This window comes from Sceloporus undulatus, chromosome 1 (genome assembly GCF_019175285.1).
Source record: "Sceloporus undulatus isolate JIND9_A2432 ecotype Alabama chromosome 1, SceUnd_v1.1, whole genome shotgun sequence".
NCBI classification, from domain to species: domain Eukaryota; kingdom Metazoa; phylum Chordata; class Lepidosauria; order Squamata; family Phrynosomatidae; genus Sceloporus; species Sceloporus undulatus.
In genome coordinates, this window is record NC_056522.1 from 369059514 (window position 1) to 369082371 (window position 22858).

The window sequence follows — 22858 nt, forward strand, 5'->3', positions numbered from 1 at the left end:
ACCTGAAATTAAAATAGATTTAATTGGCACTTGAGGTACACAACACCGTGAACTCACAAAATATTTTAATGTGGCACAAATGTTAAGTAAAGAATAACAAACTGGCACGTGATGGTTGCATGAGTATTCATCACCCGCACCCACATCAATACTTGGTAGAAGCACCCTGGGTGGCAATTACAGCAGTGTTTCTTCTTGGGCAAGTCTCTTTCAGCTTTGTATATCTGGTTACTGCAAGTTTGTCTATTTTTCTTGGTAGTAGGCAAAAGTGCTCCTGCTCTTTCAAGCTGGATGGCTGCTTTTGACAAACAGAAACTTTCCAAGTCTTGCCACAGATTCTTAGATGGAATAATGTCCTCTTGGCTTTGACAGGACCATTCAAAGAAATTCAGGTTCTTCTTTTTAAATCCCTCTGGTATTATTTAGCTGTGTACTTATTGTCCTTTGGGAAAGTGAACCTCTATCCCAGTTTCATGTCTGTTGCAGGCTCAAACAAGTTTTCCTCTAGAACTGCCCTGTGTTTGGTAACACTCTTTTTGTCCTTAATCCAGACCAGTTTCCCAGTCCTTGTCAAAATGAAGCAGACCCACAACATCATGCTGCCTCCACTACACACTCCTCTGTGTGTGTGGTGTTTTCAAGGTAATAAGCACTGCCCAGCTTTGTACTACACATTGCGTTTTGCAGCAAGACTAGAATGTTCAGTTTTGGATTCATCAGACCAGAGAACATTTTCCCACATGTTTCCTATGTCTAACAGACTTTAATATGGCTTTGTTTGAGCAATGGCTTCCTTCTTGTCACTCTGTCATTAAGCCCATCTATGCAGAAGACCAGAAATGGCTGCTTCATGACCATTTTCTCAGCTGTAGAACTCTCTTTATTTCCCTCAGAAATACCACTAGCCTCTTGGTTGCTTCTTTGACTAATGGCTGCCTTATGCAGTCACATGGGTTTTGGTAGAGGACCTTCTCTTGAGTCAGGTCATGGTTCAACCACGTTCTGTTGATCTTGTAATAAGGAATTCCATAATCTGGGATTTTTTAAAAACCAAACTAATCCTGATTAGTACTTCTGCAAAACTTTCTTCCAGACTTATTTTGATAGCCCTTTGGTCTCCATGATGCTGTTTGTTTAGATATGTTCTACATTAGACTCTGGGGCTATCCAGAAACAAATATATTTAATCTCAGATCACCTGGTACCAGAATTGCACAGCACTGGACTCCATTCTCCTACTCATATGTCTTCTGGAGACACTCAGTTGAATCAGATCTTATTTAGACTTGTCACAGCAAAAGGAGTGATTACTATAGTAAAGTTATAGAATGACTATAATTTCACACAACCACAGAATTTCCAAAAATCTGGGGAACTCTCATTTTAATAATTCTAGAAATTATTTCACAGCATTTGATTCAAAAATCTTCCATAGTTAGGTCTGCATTAGAAAATGGATTTAGATAAATGGCGTACTCCCAGGTAAGGGTGTTTAAGACTGTAGGTTTTAAAGCAATATATAAAGTGCTAATAATGGTTTTCCTCACCAGCGCCATAAATTAAACAGCAAAGTCATCAAGCAGTAGTGCTGCCTTAATAGCAGACATTTCAACTAAATCTGAGAATAATGAGCTCTTCCAAAACAAAGTTTGGTAATTTGCACAGGTCTCTTAGTCTCCACCTGTTCTCTGCTCACAACAGACGACCTACCCACACACCACCCTATCTAAATGATAAATAAATATAATCTCAACACACATCAATATAAAAAATATGTTATTCAAGTTAGTAGTAGATTATACCACTGCAATCACCTCTTTTCACTGGGACTGCCTTTGGAAACTGTTCATTAGTAGTAGTATACTTTATTTATATAGTGCTGTAGATTTACACAGCGCTATACATACAAACAATAAAATCGATAAAAATGAAACATGACAATGGCGTACATACTACAAAATACATATAAAACAATAGATAATACAAAATAGAATTAGATAAAAATAAGCAGGCAACAAATTTTAAAAAATCAAATATCAAATCAAATATCAGATAACTATCGGATAAACAAAAGCAAAATTTTAGTACAGAGCTACTTTTGGAAACTGTTCAGCGGGTCCGATATGCTGTGGCCAGAATGCTGACCGGAGCCAGTTATAGGGAGAATATAACTCCCTTTTGGCTACCAGTTCATTTCCGGGCACAATTCAAAGTGCTGGCCATGGCCTATAAAGCCCTATATGGCTTACGTCCACATTATTTGAATACCATATCTCCCCATATGAACCTTCCAGAACACTAAGATCATTGGGGGAAGGCTTTTTCTCAGTCCCACCACCATCCCTGGCTCACTTGGTGAGGACACAAGAGAGAGCTTGCACAGTGGCTTGCTTCCACGCTCTGGGACTCCCTTCTGCAGGACGCTAGGCTGGCCCCCTCCCTGCTTGCTTTTCGACAGCAGGCCAAGATGTTTTCATTTAAGCAAGCGTTTAAAATATAAGCATGCCGCAGTGGTTTTTATATTGAGCATGTGTACTGGCATTTAACTTCCATTTTACTTTTAGTCTAATTTTATATTGTTTTTAGGTGATTTTTAATTGTTTTATATCTTACTGTAATGTTTTTTAAATCTCCCTTCAAGGAGAAAGGCAGCATAGAAATGAAATAAATAAAATAAATGAAATTTTATTCTTTTTTCTTATCTTTTAAGGAATTTTTAAGTCTGGAAGGAGAGAAACAGGCAAAATGAAGGAGATAATAACCACATATAATCAATAGCATACCCATGTTACAGGCTGGTGCTATGGGTTGCCTTCCTGGAAAACTAACCAGTATTGATACAGAAAATTATAAAATCAGTCTGCAAAGAAAGTCAGCAAATATTTCAGAACAATCATATATGACTTCAGCAGATAAACTAACTCCTAGTAGGCTCAGAAAGGAACGTTGGGTACTTACCGTGACACGTTCATTTTCTGCAGAGAAGGGTCCTGGCATCCTGTAATCTGGGTTTAGCTCCTCCTATTTGCTCCTGTAGGCAGGGACTATAAACAAAAGGCCAGCCCCTATATAAGGAGGAGCTAGCCCCCCTGAGCCTCAGTCAATAACAAGCCAAGTGAGTAGCAAGGTAAATCAAGGAACTGAACTTTAGTAACATCAGCTAAGGGTTAACCAGAACACCTTAGAAAAAACTAGTCCAAGAACAAACAAGAACTCAGAAAACCAATCCAGCAACAACAACAACAAGAAGGCAGGTCCACCAACAGGCAGGCAGGGTCGGAGGCCGCAGGCGCACACGGGTGGGCAGGATGCCAAGACCTTCTCTGCAGGAAATGAACGTGTCACGGTAAGTACCCAACGTTCTTTTCCCAGCGAGAGGGTCCTGTCCTCCTGTAATCTGGGATTTACAAAAGCCCTCTCGAACTGGGAGGGAGGTGCTGCTAGGAGCTGTGCCCCCGACACAATCTGTTGAGGACCCTCTTCCAATGACGCCACAGCGGACTGAGAACACGTCCGTTTGCAATGTCTTATGAGGTCGAAGCGACTTCCACGTGGCCGCCCTGCAATGTCTGACGGGAGGCACTATGGCCAGGCCGCCGACAGAGTAGATGCACTCCTGGTTGAGTGCGCCATCACCACCTCGGGTGGAGAGAGATCAAGAGTTCGGTAGCTCTCTTGAATCAAGACCTGATCCATCGAGTTGAGGCAGATAACTTGCACCCCAAAGAGCCTGGAAAAAAGGAAACGACAACATTTCAGATGACCTTAAGGTTGAATCCTCTTGATGTAGATTTTGAGGGCTCTGCGCACATCCAATGTGTGCCATGTCTTTTCCAGTCCTTCTTAGGACTGGGGCGACAGAATGAAGCAGGAGAATGTCCTGTGACACCTGAAAGGCTGAGTTGACCCTAGGACGAAGGTAGGATCTGGACGAAGGCACACTGAGACCGGCCTAAATATCAAGTCATTACGTACCGACAGGGCCCCTCTGCACACCGTCTGGCGGAGGTAATGGCCGTGAGGAAGATGACCTTGAGGGAGAGGTGTTGAGGAAGGCCTCCCGAAGGGACTTGCTCGGCCCAACCATCAGCGCCTTTAAGACCGTGTTCACACCCCAAGCTGGAAAACGATGTCTGTGGGCTGGCCCTGTTGGAAACTCCCCTCAATCGCTATTAATGTGAGGATGGCCGCCATTCTAGCTGCTCTCGTATGGAGCAGAAACCGACGTGATGGCAGACACCTGCCTTATAACCATGTTGGGTCAAGTCCCTTATTAATGTCATCTTGGATGGACTATAGCAGGTCAGCCACTGAAAACCTGAAGCAGTTTGATGAGAACTTGTCTAAGCGGTGGATATGAGATCAATCAGAATAGAACCTGATCTAATCTGGACCTATGGCAGCTTCCAGCCTACTCTAATCACCTTGTCAACTGGTTATAGCAATGAAGGTGATATTAAGGTGATTTCACTTGTAGCAATTAAGACTTAGCACTCTGAAAGAGGAATGTTATGTCTGACCTCCAATTAAAATTTTAAAACAATATGCAGTTCTTTAGGAACATCTGTGAACCTGTGTAAAATAAGACTAATCCCATGTGTAGGCAAAGAAGACACTGGATTAACCTTTATCTCACAGACATTGGTGGAATCATGCAGAAGCATAGATGCACTCTGTTTTAACGGGCATGTGGTCAGAATTAAGTCTGATTTCATCTGAGGATGAACTAGTCTAGAGGCTTCAAAACCACCCCAACTCCATGTAGCAGCTATCATCAACCTTTATGAAGGCTGAGGGGTCTCCCGGCTGAATGAACTGCTGATTAAGGAGTCCAAAATGGGAACAGAGGGCTTGGCAGGATAGCCCTCGGTATCATTTCGCGAGGAGAATCTTCTCCACAAAAAAGGACTGTCAAAGGAACACAAACCTAAATTTTAAATAGTTAGTGGGCCCTCGTATATACTGGATTGGATTCAGGACTTTGCGGATACCAGATCATGGAAGCTGAATCAACAGAAAATATATGGCATAGTAAAACGGAATCTTCTGTATAAAATAGTAAATCACAGTTTTTTGTTTTTTGGAATACAGTGGTACTCGTTACGAATTAATTCGTTCCCGGCTAATTCGTAACCGAAAAACCTTCTAACCGAATTGCCATAGGCGCTAATGAAAAAAATGCTCTCTGCTGCCCTCCGTGCGGAAAATAGCGCCGAGTTTTTTCGTAACCCGAAAAAACCTTCGTAAGCCGAAACAATAAATCCCTATGGATTTTTCGTTCCCGAAAATCGTAAGCTGGTAATTCGTATCCCGGGGTACCACTGTATATACATCTATTACAAGCTGTGCTAGCAGAAAAACAAGCTAGGCACTGGGAAGTCCATTTTAGCCTCAGAAGGCAGTGGACAATGGTGTTGTTTGGGCCAGACCTTGGCATGAAACCCCAGTCAGGGATAAGACACTCACCCACACAGCAGCTAACCTTATAACCATAAAACCATAGAATCATGGAGTTGGATGAGACCACAAGGACCATCAAGTCCAACCCCCCTGCCATGCAGGAAATTACAATCAAAGCATGCCCAACAATATGCAAAGGATTTTGTAGCTTTTGAGACCACTAAAAGAAGAGATTGGCAGCATGAACCTTCAGGCCTTGAGCCCAATTCATCATATGCAAGATAGACCTGTTACAATGGCCTATCCAAGTCAGGAAGCAGTTGAATGGCAAGCCCATCCGTAGGATCTTATTTAAAATGTAACTATTAGACAAGGTAAGAGGCAATTGTGGTCATTGTGGCAGACTCCTCAGGGCTCTGTAGGATGTCTGATGGGATTTGAAGCAACCTTTAGCAGAAAAAACTGACTATATGTTTTAAAACACTATGGAGAAAGGGGGGGTTTTCCCCCATGGAGAGGAGTCGTTTGTCTGTTTGTTTTTGTAAGATTTTTCTTAACCCCCTGTATTAGTGAGAACCATCTCATGGAAGAAACTGTATTTTTTTAGTTTCTTCCCTTTAACAGACATCTCTCCAAGAAAGAGGAACAACATAACCTTATGACAATAAAGTGGAGCTTGGTTGGTCACCCTTAATCCAATACATCTATCACCTCATATGAGATGTTTTACCAAAGATCCTCAATGCATGTAAGCATTAGAGGTCTGCTAAGTGACCAGAGGCCTTCTCCTTGATTGAGTCACCCTGTCTATTAGCATTTAAATGAACTGAATTGTTAAAGCTTATGCTCTTAATGAGAGTGCTATGGCTGATAACGTTTGCACAAAGGAGGTAGAACCATGTGCTCATCTTATGTCTTAGGCTGTTCCAGCAAAGGCAAAGGGCTCTGGCCCCAATGGAGACAGAGATGGAGGCCCATGAGGAAGGAAGAAAAATCATCATGTTGGCTTATGGCTAGCCCCTTCCCTTGTTGAATTAGTTTGCAGGCATCTTCTCTGGCCTGAAAAAGGAGAGGGGGGTGAGCAGAGAAACAGCACAACTCAACCTCATGGCTAACAGTAATAAAATGAACACCAGAAAAAGTTAACCAGTATCTCTGTAAATCTAACCCCCCAGACCTGTTGGTCTGGGGTCTCTCCTCTTTATTTGCCCATCAAGGGAGGCTGCCTGGACAGTAGCTCTTCCAGGCACTGAGGAAACTGCTCCTGGGTAGCAGTGACTGAAGGCATTGCTAACATGGGAGATAGCTGCATTGACCTGTAGTGTAGCCCTGATACTCACCGGGCACTTTGTTTTATTTTGTTTGAAACAGCCCAACTTCAAGCTGGGGTTTACAAGCTTAGCCCTATATCTCAGGCTGGCGTTATAGTAACTGGCTGCATGATAGAAGCTGGCATGGTCCTCAACTCCCTCCCACTTGCACTAGGTAGCTGGGAAGGGCAGAGGGCTGCTGGGACATGGCCCCCCATTTACCTGAGGTATGTCTGTATCCTGAGAAAGGGTAATCTCTGATGGAAAGGAGAGGCAAGCGCTCAAGCTGCTCTCTCAAGATGCCATAGTTTGGGGCAGCCAAACACAATTGGGGGTGAGGGAACTCTCCACCCAGATATCCACAAGTGGTTTAACCCTTTTTGCTATTGTAATTTTTGGGAGGGAACACAAGGAGGATTTGTATCCATGTGCTCTCACTAGTATCCTTGGGTTGGAAGAGACCCCAAGGGTCATCCAGTCCAACCCCATTCTGCCCTGCCGGAACTCTCAATCAAAGATAAAACGATAGATGGCCCTCCAGCCTAGTTTAGAAGTGGGTGGCAGAGGGCACTGCTCTCTCTGTGGAGGCATGAAGCCATATTGGCTTTATTGTGGGGTAGCTGTGGCAGCCAAAAAAGACCATTTTAGAGTTGGAAGCTTCAGCTCCTGGTGGGCCAAGTCTAGTTCCTTTACAGCCATGCGGCTGTACAACATAGAAGAGGAGTCCTCTTGCCTCCTTACACCCATCACATTATAAGAATTCAAAATGAAAGTGCAGGAGCCCTGGCAACACCACCATGTGCTTCGCAGTCTGCAAAAGGATCCCCCACACCTGTTGGGGTCCTTGTGCTATTGGGGCAGACAAGGGAAGGAAGGGGGAGACCAAGGTTTATGTCCCCATCTGCCCTCCTGCAGAGTCCCAAACCTTTGCTAGGCCTAGTGCCTGCAATGGCCCTGGCAGAGGCCTCATGGCCATGCCTGCCCCGAGCGAGTCATTGATCTGGCAAGGTTATTTGGTGGCTAGAGAGAGGGGCCCCTGGTACTCACCTTTATCTGTGTCTTCTGGGTGGCTTGACTCCCTGGCGTGGCCCTGTTTCAGGTGTGCAGAGGTGATGCAGAGAAAACCCTTGCCATGGCTTTTGGCTGGCCTGTCCCCTGTACTCTGGCCCCAAATGGCGAGCAGCGTGTTGGAAGGAGTTTCCATAACTTCGGCCCGTTTCCTCCCTGATCCCTGGCCTTAAACAGGCTGGGCAGAGGTGATGCCGAGAAATCCTTTGCCATGGCTTTGGCTGGCCTGTCCTCTGACTCTGGCTGGGCAGAGATGCTGAGGAGGGAAGTTTCCATAACTTCCGGCCAGTTTCCTCACTGATCCCTGGCCTTAAACAGGCTGGCAGAGGTGATGTGGAGAGAAACAAGACATGGAGGGGAAACCCCTCACCATCTGTTCCCACGGCTCCCATGTGCTGCAATGCTGTTTGCAGAAATCTCGTTTGCTCCCACCATGAGAGGGGCAGCTTGGAGGAGAGGGAGAGTCATTGGCAAAGCCAAGACCTTTCTCCAATCCTGGGAGCCGTTGCCATGTTAAGTCCTTCTCTCGCTCCCAAGGCAGCAAGAGAAACGAAGAGAATAAAAGGACTGGAGTGGCAGTAGTGAAGAGCTGCAGAGCAAACGCAACCCATCCCAATGGGTCTCTCTCTGAGCCAGCTCCTCTGTTGCTGGCAGACCCTAGAAGCCTAGACGGATGACCCTTAGCCAGTGCTCTGGGGTCCTTGCCATAGCCACCACCAAAGAAGGGGGGAAAGGAGGAGAGAGGGAAGGGAGGCGAAGGCAAGAAAACTCTCAAACCGCTTTCGGAGAAGGAAAAAACCTTGCTGGCTCGAGAGACACATCCTGCTAGGACATAGGCAGGAACAAGACTGGGGCTCAGGGGGCTAGCTCCTCCCTTATAGGGCCGGTCTTTTGTTTATAGTCCCTGCCTACAGGAGCAATACGAGGAGCTAAACCCAGTTACAGGAGGACAGGCCCTCTCTGTGGGAAATTACTTTTATCAGGCATTTAACAGCCATTTCTTCGCCTGTGACAAAACCCCCAGCAACAACCCACCTCTCCCCCCCCACCCCTTCAGACTTATTGTTAGTGCGTCCATTTTTAGATAGTGCAGTAGTACATCTGCACTCAAAAATAGCCCCAATGAAATCTCTGGAGCCTAAATCCAATTCCTAATCAAGGAAACCCACTGAATCAATGGGATTGATTTAATACTCAGCAGATGATTCAATGGGTCTTCTGTAGTTAGGACTACATTAGAAAATGGATTTAGGTAAATAACTTACTCTCAGGTAAGGGTGTTTAAGACTGCAGGCTTTGGAACTTTAAGAATGAAAATTTGTTAAATATCTGCAATTCCAGAATGTTCTTTGATGCTTTATGAGGCTGAAGGGGTGGCAATGTGGAGTGCCAATTACTAAAGACAGCTGGGGAGGCCAAAATTAACCTACATCGTCTGAGTTGTAGATAGAATATATTTTGATGCTAGATGGCCATATAAAACCTTTGCAACAAACACATATAACTATTGAGATGACTAGTGTTTGATGCCCTTATCCCAAGACCATCCTGCACACTTCAGTTTTGTTCTTTTTCATGCATGTACATTAAGGGTTAGAAACTCATCCAACCATCAGCCACAAATGACTATGAAATATAAAACAAACTCCACAAGCATTCACTTGGTACAGTTTCTGCTACCATTCTCCTTTTAAGCCTACTCCAGAAGTCTCTACTTAAATATTTTCTCTCCCCTTCTGAAAAATATGCTCCCTTATTTCACTAGTTAGAACAGCATATATAATCTGACCTGGATTTACTGCACCAGCAGCACAGTCATTAGCACCAGGATTACACTAACTGTTGGTTTGTTATTTGTAGAAAGGAGCGAGATACCTAACACTTGAACTCTAATTGTTCAGGAACAATTATCCCTGATTTACAATCCCTGTGATTTTCCTGTCCAGCACTGCTAAACCAAAAAGAGAGACAATTAAGGTTTCCTGAATAGAATCCACATTACTAACTCTTTGCTTGTCTTCATTTGCAAGGGTTAATGTTTGAATCAAGCTTTTAAACAGAAGCAGATACAATACCTGAAGGAGGTCACTGAGGTCAAGCAGCATGTCTGTGGTAAGCAGTTAAGGAACACGTGCACATTAAAGTAGAACATATTGCAAGATGACTGGCAACCAGGAAGAAAGAGAGTATCATCTAATCCTGAAGACACATAAACAGGGCACCTCATCATGTTATTCTGGTTCCTTAAGTGATGATGGTGAAAGTTACTGAAAAAGACACACAAACACGCATGCCTCATTCATAAGCACCAAGTACAGGGAGGGGATATATTGCATCTTACCATCACCACCCATTTTGGGGGCCTCCAGTGTTCCATAGAGCAACTTTTTAAATTTCTTCTGAGAGAAACATGTCTTCAGAGGCCACAATCCACCTCTAAAGTAAGGTTCATGTTCCAACAGTTTTTGTTTTAACAAGAAAAGGCAGGGGACACTTGGGACATTTCTGGCTCCCTTTGGAGATGTTGGTGTGGCACTCTCTGGAGGTCCTAGGGCCAGAAAAATGGAGCCAGGACTAGCAGAATCTCCTCACCTCAGTTTTAGGATGTATGGACTCACTGTCAATATAAGAAAGCTTGATTAGGGTTTAAGCCAACAGCCACCTTGGATCCCATGACAAAAGAAAAGTGGAAAGTTCTAGTCAAAAATACACACATGCCAGTTGAGTTAAACAAAATATTACAGAAAGCCCATAAATTTGACACCAAAGTGAAAGTCACCATGCCTAGCTTAGTGTCATATTATGAGGGGCATACTGCAAGGCATGAGGCAGAAAGATCTTAATAAAATCCATGAATCCCAACCATTCTTCATTTTAACCAAAGCGTGCGTGCATGCACGTACACATGCACACATACACACACACATTTTTAAAATAGTACCTCAAGAGATCTGTCACAAAAGAGGCATCAAAAACTCTTTTTTCTCCTACGTCACAACATGAGTCAATGTTCTGCTCTTCTTCTTGGTCTCTGTTGTTGTTTTGTGCCTTCAAGTCATTTCCAACTTATGGCAACTCCAAGGCCATCTCTTGAGGTTTTCTTAAACTTATCGTGGGGTTTTCTTGGCAAGATTTGTTCAGAGGAGGTTTGCCAATGCGTGAGAGGTTTGCCTGAGACTGAGAGCATGTGAGTTGCTGAAGGTCACCCAGTGGGTTTCACAACCAGGCTGGAAACTCCCCCTCAGCAGCAAATGGTGTGGAGTGGAGGCAACAAACATGCTTTACACTACCACCACCACCACCCCATCAAAAATTAATAATGTCAAACTGCATTGGCATGGTTTATTTCCTACTATCTCTATGCTGAAGATTTGTTTCTCTTCCTTCATACATTCCATTCTTGTCCCCTTTTGGATTCAGTCACCATGCACACAGGAGGCTACCTGGTGCATCTCTGTATGATTCACTGCTCACTTCAAGATCATCCACAGCAAGAATGAGGAGGGGAAGCAGGCTCATTTGGAAAAAAGCCATTCTGACTGTGACACATTTTAAAAGTAACCACGTGGGCTATAAGGAACACCTCCAGTTTTCACTAATCATCAAAACTTTGGCAGGCACACGGGTATATTAAATTGCCACCTAACTGATTTAACATGTTTGCTTCTTTTCAGGCTTACCAGCCCAATGCCAACACCATCCTTCTCCGGGGAAATAAAGCTAATAGGAGGGAATGTTTAATCAAGATTGCATTGACCTACAGGCACCTTCACCAATAGAAAATCAGCCACAACCAACAAAAAGCCAGGTGTACCTAAGTCACATGGAATACAAGGACAGCTGAAGCAGTTCAAATCATGTTTCAACCAGAGATCAAGGAAAGAGTGTGTACCTTTCTTTAGATATTGCATCCTATGTTATTATTCCACTCACTTGTGGGGATTACAGATCATTGGTTCTTGAAAATTTCTTGTCCATCTTTCTGTCTGTTGCAGTGTATTTTTGCCAGGTAAATCTCACATGAAGTACAGCACCACATGGCAGTTAACTGGGTTTCAGTATACAAAGAAATATACAGTATATACAGATAAAGGTCTTGCCACCAAGGAGCGTACAATCTAAAGCAAAGGTGGGCAAAGTGCATCCTTCAGACTACACTGCAGTTATTGGAATCCAAACTGGTGGCACCTTCAGTTCCTCAAACCCTCAAGCCCTCCAACACCACCCAATGTTTTTTAATTTATGTTATTTTCAGATAATGTTTTTCTCCAAACCATGCAGTAAGCCCTCTCCCCAAACACATGAAAATAGGCGGAAATACTGAGTGTCACTTCCTGTCACCATTTTGATATGAACGGCAGAGAAAATCTTGGGTATTCAGGGTTACTGTGAAGTGTGAGACCCATGAGAGGTCAGGGAAAATTGGCCCCTGGTCCCCACACAGTTACCCAGTCCAGTCTAACAGTATGATCTCTATTTATTTTTATTTTAATACAATATTTATTTACTGCACTCTTCCTCCAAGGTGTACTGGGCAGTATACATGGTTCTTTCTTCCTCTTCACCTATTTTCAAACCAAACCTGTGACTCTACTGATTCAAGGGCACCCAACAAGCTTTATCCAAGCCCAGCTTTAAGTCTGATGGCGTGCCAGACAATGTTTCTCTAGTAGCCTTCAACATCTCCCCACACACACACCCCATAGTATGTTGGTCCTGAAATGCTTATTTGGCGGTGGTGGTGACACTCCCAAGCAGCACAAAGAAGCTGGGTTTAGGCCCACTTCTTAGTTCCCACAATGGCCCAGTAGGTCACGGGCATTATGGCAAAGTACAGTGGTGGCTAGACCAGATGATATGCATTGCTTGGAATGGAATTGCGTATTGTTGTGTGCTTTCAAGTCATTTCTGGATTATGGACACCTATCACAGGGGTTTCTTGATCACATTTGTTCAGGAAGGCTAGAATTTGCCTTTGCCTTCCCGTGAAGTTGAGTAGAATGGTTAAGAGAATTCAGATGAGGCACCAGCAGTGAACCTTTGGCCCAGTGTCACCATTCTTGTGCTGCCCACAGATGCCATTCGAGTCCTGAGCTTCACAGACTGGGAGAATGTTTGAATCTCCCAGCTGATCATCTCCACACTAGTTTTCAGAAAATTCATTTTCAGTCTCACACAAGAGACAAGTGGAATCTTCTCTAGGCAAAGCACATCTATTGAACTCTGTGGATTACATCAGTGTTGTAATGGCTGACTTTTCTGGTTAGTGTCCCCAAAGTACGAGTTGGTTCTCCTATAATACATGAGTCTTAAGGATAGTTCTGTCTCTACTATTTTGAATCAAGCTGCAGATGAGAATATACTCTTAAGTCAATGCCAAAACCCTGGGTGTAGGCCTCCTATCCCCATCTAAGACCACAAAAGTCAGCTGTTTTAAGTCACCTACTGGTCAGAGCAACCTTTTCCCAATGTAATGTTCTCCACATGTTTTGGGCTACAATTCTCACCAACCCTGAGTACAGGCCATGCCATACAGGAGCTGTAGTTCAAAACATCTGGAGGCATCTAGATAGGGGAGGCTGGATCAAAAGATTGTTTTTAGTCACTCAGTTTCTAATAGGGAGACCTCACTGGCCCTTAAAAAGGCTAAAGAAGCTTTAAAACAATTGCTCAAACTCAAGTAGAACACAAGAGAATGGACTGCCATGTATAGTAAATGTTTTTGCCTGCAAATATTTGATAATATTAAATGTTCTCTTATTTTGTGCCAAGTAGCGTCAGCAAGACTCCAGTCCTTTGATGCATATTTCTCAAGGTTGACTTTTGCATAACTATACTCTTTCTTTCGATTTAATAAAGACTGAAACTGATCTTCGCATACACAATTCAGTTTAAATATTGACTGTAATAGAACACACACACAATTTGATAAGAAAAAGTACTGTAAAATTATCTGGTCACATTTCAGCAAATAACATCTATAAGGCTATGATTTCCTAGAAACAGGAGGAGAATTCACAAACAACTTAAACAGGTGACATATTAATAGAGTAAATAATAGTTCTCATAGCAATTCCTGATGTTCAAAAAGCTTCACAAGCAAGACTTTAAAGTAATGCTCACAGCACTGATAGGCAAAGCATGGTTCTCCAAATGCTGAACTGCAATTCTTATGATCCCTAGCTTTGTTATTGTTAACCGCCCCTGAGTCAATCTCAACCCATGGCAACCTGTTGATGAGACATCTCCAAGATTTCCTGTCCTTCACTGCTCTGCCTAGGTCCTGCAGACCCATACCTATGATCTCCTTAATAGAATCTATCCATCTAGCATGCAGCCTTCTTCTCTTTATACTTCCCTCCACCTTTTCCAGTATTATTGTTTTTTTCCAACGATTCATGCCTTCTCATGATGTATCCAAAGTACAACAGCCCCAGTTTTGTCATCTCAGCTTCCAGGGAGAAATCTGGCTTTCTTTTCTCTAGAACCTATTTGTTTGTCTTTATGGCCATCTACAGGATGCTCAGCAGTCTTCTCCAGCACATCTCAAATGCATTGATTTTCTTCCTATCTTCTTTCTTAACTGTCCAGCTCTCACATTCACACATGGTAATAGGGACTACAATGGCTTGTATGATTCTAACTTTTGTAGTGTTGTATATCTTTGCATTTTAGGATCTTTTCTAGTTCTTTCATAGCTGCTCTTCCCATTCTTAATCTTCTTCTGATTTCCTGGCTGCAGTCCCCAGTTCTATCTATTTTGATCCCAGGGATGAGAACTCTTTTACAACTTCTTCTTCATTGTCTAGGTTGAATTTGTCAAGATTCTCTGTTGTCATTATTTTTGTTTTCTTTCTGTTCAACAGTAGGCCTGCCCTTGCACTCTTCCTTGATCTTTCTTAGTAGATGTTCCAAGTCTGAAAGGTTTTCTACTAGTATTATGATGTCATCTGTGTATCTTATATTATTGATATTCCTTCCTCCTATTTTCATTCCTCCTCCTCATTTGTATAAGCTTGCTTACAATATGTTCTGCATACAAGATGAATAGGTAGCTTGATAAGATGCAGCCTTGTCTGACCCATTTGCCAGTTGGGAACCATTCTGTTTCTCCATGTTCTGTTCTGACAGTAGCCTCTTGTCCAGAGTACAGATTCCACACCAGGACTATCAGACATGGTGGCACTCCCATGTCTTAAGAGCATTCCATAGCCTTTCATAGTCTATGCAGTCAAAGGCTTTGCTATAGTCTATAAAGCACATGCTGGTTTTTAAAAATATATATTTTATTAATGTTTTTTTTTTTAAAATTTCCTGGTGCACTCCATTAGCCATCGTATGTTTGCAATGTGGTCCGTAGTGCCTCTTCCTTTCCTGAATCCTGCTGGACCTCTGGGATTTCTCTCTCCATGTATGGCTGGAGTCTATGCTGCAGAATTTTGAACAGAATTTTGCTTCCATGGAAGATTAGTGCTATGGTCCTATAGGTGCTGCAGTGCTTTGTGTCTCTTTTTTTGTGGATGGGGATATGTATTGATTGTTTCCAATCTGTTGGCCTTCATTTTGTTTTCTATATCTGTTGACATATGTTGATTAGCACTAGAGTTGACTCTGTCGATGTGAACTGCAGCAGTTTGATTGGAATATCACCTAGCTAGCCTAGCCAATAGTGAGGGGTTATGAAAGCTACAATCCGAATGGCTACACACTTTGCCCACATCTGCTTTGAATATTAACTTTACCCATAATGCAGATGGGAAAAATTGAGGCAGACAAGAGGCGAGACCACTTAGTGAATTCATTTCAAAGGTGAGATCTAAAGTGGGACTATTTAATTTACAGTTCAAGCTCTTAGTCACTTCTCTTTATAAAGAAAAGTGCTTCATATACATATTTTTTAAAAATGTAAATCCACTTTTTTTTTTTAATTGTCTATCATGCAGGTAGGTACTCAAGACAGTGTACATGCTGTGGTGGAGAATGAGATGCAGATATCCCTAAGCACTGCCAGTTGTTTCTAAGAGCTAAATGAACCACCCCCTTCCTTCACAAGGCCCAGGAGGTCCCTACTTCTGACTCAACAGCTTGTTAATTAAAAAAAAATCAAACCTATAAAGTACAGGGGTTGGACAAGCTTACGAATCTTTGTTGCAAACAGCACACAAGACTGGATGGCCAGTGCAACTGCATCCAGCCTCTGACAAACCCTCCACACTGACACACCCTTAGACAATTGCTTTACCAGCAAAACAAAGAGGGCGAGGCTTTATTGCTGTTTTCAGAATGCACAGAAATGAGTAATTTCTTCAATCCCCAATCTGCCTCTCATCAGCTCCACAAAAGGTACCTATAAAAGAAGGAATCAACACCCGTAAAAGCCCGCTGTGCTCATAAACAAAAGGTGAGGATGAAGCTATGGAAAGGGGTGTATGATTAAGATCATGATTTTCAGTGCCTGAAGTCATGGAACAGGTTAGTTCCCAATTATTTCCAGCACTTCCTCCTTTGAAAAAAGAGAAAGTTTTCTGCTCACTTGATACAGGGAAGAGTAAGTTTCTAGCCAGTTTGTTGGTATGAATCCTGAGAACTCTGTTCACAGAACATTCACACTGCAGGAAAGGAAGAGTAAGATTATTTTCACTCTTACCCATTAAGTTTCCATAGCCAAGGGGGTGGATTTGCACTCTATACCCTACAGGCATCAGATCCCTTCTGATCTTGGAAGCTAAGCAGGGTTAGTCGGGTTAGTACTTGGATGTGAGACTGTCAAAGAACACCAAGTGCTGTAAGGCTACATTTCAGAGGAAGGAACTGGCAATGTTACCTTGATTTGAGTAACAATTAATTAATTAATTAATTAATTATTTTATCCCGCCTCTCTTGGAGGATTGAGGTGGGTAACAACAGAATTCAAATACAAAATTATACAAAGAAAAGCATAAAAATATTCCCTCGGTCCCTCAACCCCCTAACCTTTCCCTAACCCCAATTACTATACATAAAACCAGGTATTAGGAATAGCATCAGTTAAAACAATTAAAATAATTTGAAAAAGGTATTCCTTAAGTATTCCTTACCAAAGAAACACTATGAGATTCATGGAGTGCCCTATGTTGACAGGCAGCTTGGAAGGTACACACACACCCTCCCAGAGTCCTAGTCCAATACTCAAGCCTCTACACCATGCGAGCTTGCTACATCTAATGATGCTCTCTTCTGCTGATGGAAAGCAAATGCAGAAGAAGCTCAGGTTGGAATCCTTCCTCTGCTGTGAAGCTTACCATTTGGCCTGGTAATATTTCTCAGCAAAACCTGTCGCAGTAGCCTTCTCTTCCCCAACATGGGGCTCTTTAGATGTACTGAACTACAACTCACACTGACGAGAAGCGGCATGAGCACTGTAAGATTAACATATCCAGAGGACGCCTGGTGGGAGAAGGTTGGGGTAAGCCTATCCATTGTTGCCATTGAATGCCTTCAAGTCATTTCTGACTCATGGCAACCCTACGGTGAACTAATCATGAGGATTTTCTTAGTAAAATTTGTTCTTAGGGGGTTTGAGCCTTTGCCCTCCTCTGAGGCTGAGACAGTGTGACTTGCCCAAGGTCACCCAGTGGGTTTCCATGGCTGAGTAGGATTTGAAACCTGGTCTGCAGAGTCATAGTCCAACACTCAGACCACTATCCCATACAGACTCTGAGCCTATCCAGGCAAAGATTAGAAGGAAAGAGCAGGGGAAATCTATACATCACACCCTGAATGTTGGACAGGTGGCATAACAATACAGTTATAAACTGAAGTTCAGTACTCCAAGGATCTCTCTGCCTCAGTAATTCTTGTAAAATCCTCAAACACACAACTTTCAAACCCTAAGGGAAGGGACACAAAACAATGATAGTGTAACGCAAAGTGGGCTGAATAAAAGACACTACTGCTGCATTGTTAAATCACTATGGTTAATTGTTGTTGATTTATTTTATTTTTATATATATATATTTGCATCCTTCTTTCAGATGAAGGAGGTTCGGATGTCCATTAAAAAAGAAGAAAAGTTTAGAGAACAAATCTGAGGCCTGCCTGCAGCAATATCTGGCAAGGCTTAGATGTCAGGTTGCCCCAGCAAAGGGGAAATGTGTCACTGGCCACCCATGGGGCTGGCTTTTGTTATGCCTGCTGTGACAGCAATTATCAGAAGGAAGCAGTTGTAAAAACACCCCTTTGTTTTAAGCTCTTTCCTTTTAAAGCAGAAAAAGAGAGAGAGAGAGAAACCAAGGTTTGGGGACAGTGAGTCACAGAAATACTGACTTCATTCCCAGCAACTGGTGGGAGAAAAGAAAGGTCCGAAAAATGGAGCAAGTCACATCTTTACTGTAGCTAGAATGCAAAACACAGACCAACATTTGTCCTCCTAGATAGGATCCATGCAAACACTCAGACCCTCAGATGCAGTTAAGCTCCCTTTGTGTGCAAGATTATCCCTGGGCAAAGCCATTTGGTAGAGCTATTTATAGACATTTCAAACCCACCACAAAGGGAGCTATATAAAGAACAGAGAACTACTAAAAACAGCAGAAGTTCAAATCTAGCTGTAAATGTTTAACTAGCTACAAAGACCAGGAAACAGCCCTCTGGGATTACCTCATGCTTTTGTGTCTGATTGCATCATTACACAAGTTTTTAAGGCATGTGAGATTTGCACATGACATAACAGAAATAGAGGGATTGCTGGGAGGAAGAGCAGAGGCCTGTGAAGCAAAATTTTCAGGCTCCTTCATCCGAATGGGCACAAGGGACTGGTGGTGACCAGCTCAGCTGTGTCCCAGTTGTTGTTGTTAGCTCTCCTCGAGTCGGCCCTTATTCATGGCGAAGCTGTGGATGAGACATCTCCAAGATCCTCTATCCTCCACTGCCCTGCTCAGGTCCTGCAAATTCATGCCCATGATCTCTCTCACAGTCTCACTGGCCTTTGGTCTTCCTCTCTTTCTGCTGGCCTTCTGCTTTCCTAGCATTATTGTCTTTTCTAATCATGCCTTCTCATGGTGTGAGTGACCAAAGTACAACAGTCTCAGCTTGTTGTTAACTGCTCTCAAGTCAATTTCAATTCATGGTGATTTTTGTGGGTTTTTCAGGCTATATGACCATGTTCTGGAACATGGCCACATAGCCCGAAAAACGCACAAAAAACTGTGGATGCCAGCCATGAAAGCCTTCGACTTTACAAATTCATGGTGACCCTGTGAATGAGACATCTCCAAGACGCTCTGTAAACCACTGTTCTGCTTAGTTCCTAAAAATTCATACCCATGACCACCTTAATAAAGTCCATCCATCTAGCATGTGGTCTTCCTCTCTTTCTACTTCCCTCCACCTTTCCCAGTATTATTGTTTTTCCAAGGAGTCATGCCTTCTCATGATGTGACCAGTCTCAGCTCAGTCATCTTAGTTTCCAGGGAGAGTTCAAGCTTGATCAGTTCCCAAACCCATTTGTTTTTCTTTTTGTCTGTCATGGTATCCTCAGCACTCTCCTCAAGCATCACATCTCAAATGAGTTGATTTGGTATTATGGCTTGAATGTTGCATTACAACTCTGGAGACCAGGATTCGATTCCTGGCTTGGCCATGGAAATCCACTGGCTGACCTTGGGCAAGTCACATATTCTCAGCCTCAGAGGATGGCAATGGCAGACCCCCTCTGAAGAAGCTTGTCAAAAAAATCCCATGATAGGTTCACGTTAGGTCCTATCGTAAGTCGGAAACAATCTGAAGGCACTCAACAGCAACAAGTGTATCAAGTAACCTTTTCAGCACTTTAATGAACAATGTCAAAGAATTAGTTGTCAAATAAGGCAGCAAGTAACTGGAATATATTTGACGTATTGATATTCATGATTTTAACATTATTACTGTATGTTTTTAACTATGCTTTTGGATTTAATTCGTTTTAATGTGTATTTTAATATGTGAATTGTGGTATTGTTTTTACTGATTGTCTTTACTGACACTTGTACACCGCTTTGATCCTGGGGAAAGCGGTTAATAAATAAACAATTTATTATTATTATTATTATTATTATTATTATTATTATTATTAATTAGAGTAAGGAACTCTACAATCACTGCCTAGAATTCCTTTCACTGAAAAATTGGTATTCTAAAACAAGGAAGAGAAAATGAAAGAAATATGGTAATCATTAATCTAATCTGATGTTTGGTTTCTGGCAGTGACAAGCTATATCAATCCTGAAAGCCAACAAACAAGCTGGTCATGAAGGCAACAGCACTTACCTACGGGCTATCTCTCAGTAGCTAGCATTTAACAGTATACTGTCACTAAATATGGAGGTTCCATTGCTCTATCATAGCACACAGCCACTGCTACTTTCTTTCACTATTTTGTCAACACTTTTAGAAACACTCCAAATTACATGTCTGTCAACCACATTCTGAACTACATTCTGGATAAGACTTCCTTTTGTTTGTCCTGAATTTTGCAACTATCACTTTCACAGGGTTGTTAGATGGGTATTTTATAATAGATATTATTGACATGGAGAGGAGATTTTGCAAATGTTTTATATGCCGTAAAAAGACAATAAATCATTCACTGTAGTAAGTTCTTATTAAGCATGTTTTCTTTTTAAATCAGAAACAATGGAAACAATCAATAAAAATATGTGTCTGTCCTGGACTTATTTGTACATGGGGAACATTCCTCCTACCTCCATCTCTCATCCTCTTAGTACACAGCAATCATCTCACCTCACAAGACTGTATTTTTTAGCTGTGGAAAATCTGAAGCTACTCTCAGTTACTAGAAGAAAGCAGTACAGAGAGAATGAACCAACACACAATCCTGGACTGATTTAAGCAAACCTGAAATCCTTAAAGGATAAGAAAACAGAGGGGGAAAAACCATGAAAATCTGAGACCAAACATTTTTTAAAAAAGTTACAAATCTATGGGGATGGGGGAGACAGATGAGAGAGAGCACGGCAGACCAAAGAATTGCCCAGTCATTCTGTCAAAACTAGAAGTTACTTGCAAAATGTTTGTTTACAGGGTGTAGCTCAGTCTAGTTTATAGGATTAAGGGTTCAAGAATAAAGATCTCAAGATAAAGTTGTTTGAAAGAAAGCTTGTTGTGGAGAAATTTTCAGATTAGAAGAGGCTTGGGCATTTTGTCAGTTCTATTACTCTCAAATGCCTCCTACATGTTTAAAACAGATCTCGTTTTCCATGGTCTCCATTAATACAGTTAACTTGTTGCTGTAAGTCTCCAAGTCATTTTTGATCTATGGTGAACCTAATATGAACACACCATGAGGTTTTCTTGTCAAGGTTCTTCAGCGGGGGTTTGCCCTTGCCATCCTCTGAGGCTGAGAATGTGTGACTTGCCCAAGGCCACCCTGTCGGTTTTTATGCTCAAGCAGATAATCAAACCCTGGTCTGCAGAGTCTTAGTCCAACACTCAAACCTGGTAGCCTGGGAAAAGTGCAATGTCTGCAAAACTGCTCAGTTTCTTTCTTTAAAACAAAGTCTTTAGCTTTGATTATTGGAGCAAACCAAATCCACCCACACCTCAAATATTTCTTAGGCAGGTTGAAGTCCAACAGAAGTTTACCTTCTGCTTGTTATATTTCATCCATTTGATCTGATTAACAGCCATCAAGTGTCCCACTTTGGGAGTGGGAGAGCAACGTAGGACTTACAAATCTATCAGTCAGTCAATCCTCTGTCTCCATCTTCAGCAGCAGTGCTTCTTGGATCCTGGATATGAGACCATATCCTCTAGACATGGCTAAAGATACCCTCCATACCCTCCAGACATGGCTAAAGATACAGCCATTCACAACAACTCTTCCAATACAGCCTCTCACAACTCTTATTATCAATCATCACCACAACATTTTTAATTGTGTGGATCAATAGCTACAGTCTATTATGAGTGCAGAAAGCTGACATCCAAAAAGAAAACCGAAAGTTAGTTTTTGGCATACCGTTAAGCCTTACCACATTCCTAATACTGTATGTGATTTGGGATTCAAGCAACATATGAAAGCCACCTTATACGCTGAGTTGCATCTGCAGATTTGAGCATCCGTGGATGGCAAGCCCCCATTGTCCCCAATGGCAGTATATGCATGTTGCGCCACCATTAGAAAAAACAGGACCTGAGATCCCATGTTTGTCGGTATCTGCGGCAAGAGTCCAGAACGGATCCCCCCCAGGGATACCAAGGTCTGACTGTACTTTGTTCTACAGCAAAGGCTGGGGCAATGAACCAAGAAGCAACCCCCTCACAAAAAAACAAAAAACCAAAAAAACACAGTGCTCTGAAATAATGAATTAGTCAGCATAAGCAGCAGGACTCCTCTGACCCTGCAAGAGAGCATTTTTATTCCAAGACATTTCCAAATACACCGTAATTCACAATAAGATGGCCCCACTCTACAGCTAACAAAATTTTGAAAGCTATCCTTTTAAATATATATATCAGTACCTTCTAATGCACTACTAAATCAGCAGTAAGTGTGCATGCCTTTTGCTGGAAAAAAAGTACATCAACATAATGTAGCCACATTGTTCAAGAACAGCAAAGCCTTTAGGGAACACTAAAGAACATCCTAACTGGATACTGATGAAATCTTCAGCTGTGTCAAGGAACCAGAGGATAGTGTGTACTAGAAAGAAGAACTCAATTAAGAAAGCTCTGGAGGCCAACTCGCCCTTTCATATGGTGTATGTACCTTCCTACTCAGCAAGTGCATCAGAAACCCCAAAACAGACAGCAGTCCCAGAACAACTAACAATTCAACTGCAGCAGAAATTGCATCAAAAACATAAATCAAGATGGGAGAAGGGAGACAGGCCATATATATATATATATATATATATATATATATATAATTCCATAGGAACTACCATTGCAACTTTAAAAACCCCTCTTTACTTAGTCACATGCATTACAAAATAAGGATGGGGAGCTATGCCTCACCCTCTAAAATTCAAACTTGGAACTAGTATTATTTCCAGTAAGAGATACTGTTCTTTGAATGCAATAGAGGGAAAAATCAGTGAAAT

General features: G+C 42.2%; 1 protein-coding gene across 1 annotated transcript in view; it reads right to left on the reverse strand.

The window, feature by feature from the left end:
* Nucleotides 1-22858, reverse strand: part of BRF1 (BRF1 RNA polymerase III transcription initiation factor subunit) — a 359625-nt gene that overhangs the window by 267817 nt on the left and 68950 nt on the right. Inside the window, 1 exon segment of the mRNA XM_042446801.1 lies at nt 9854-9885. Coding sequence (XP_042302735.1) covers nt 9854-9885 — 32 coding nt within the window.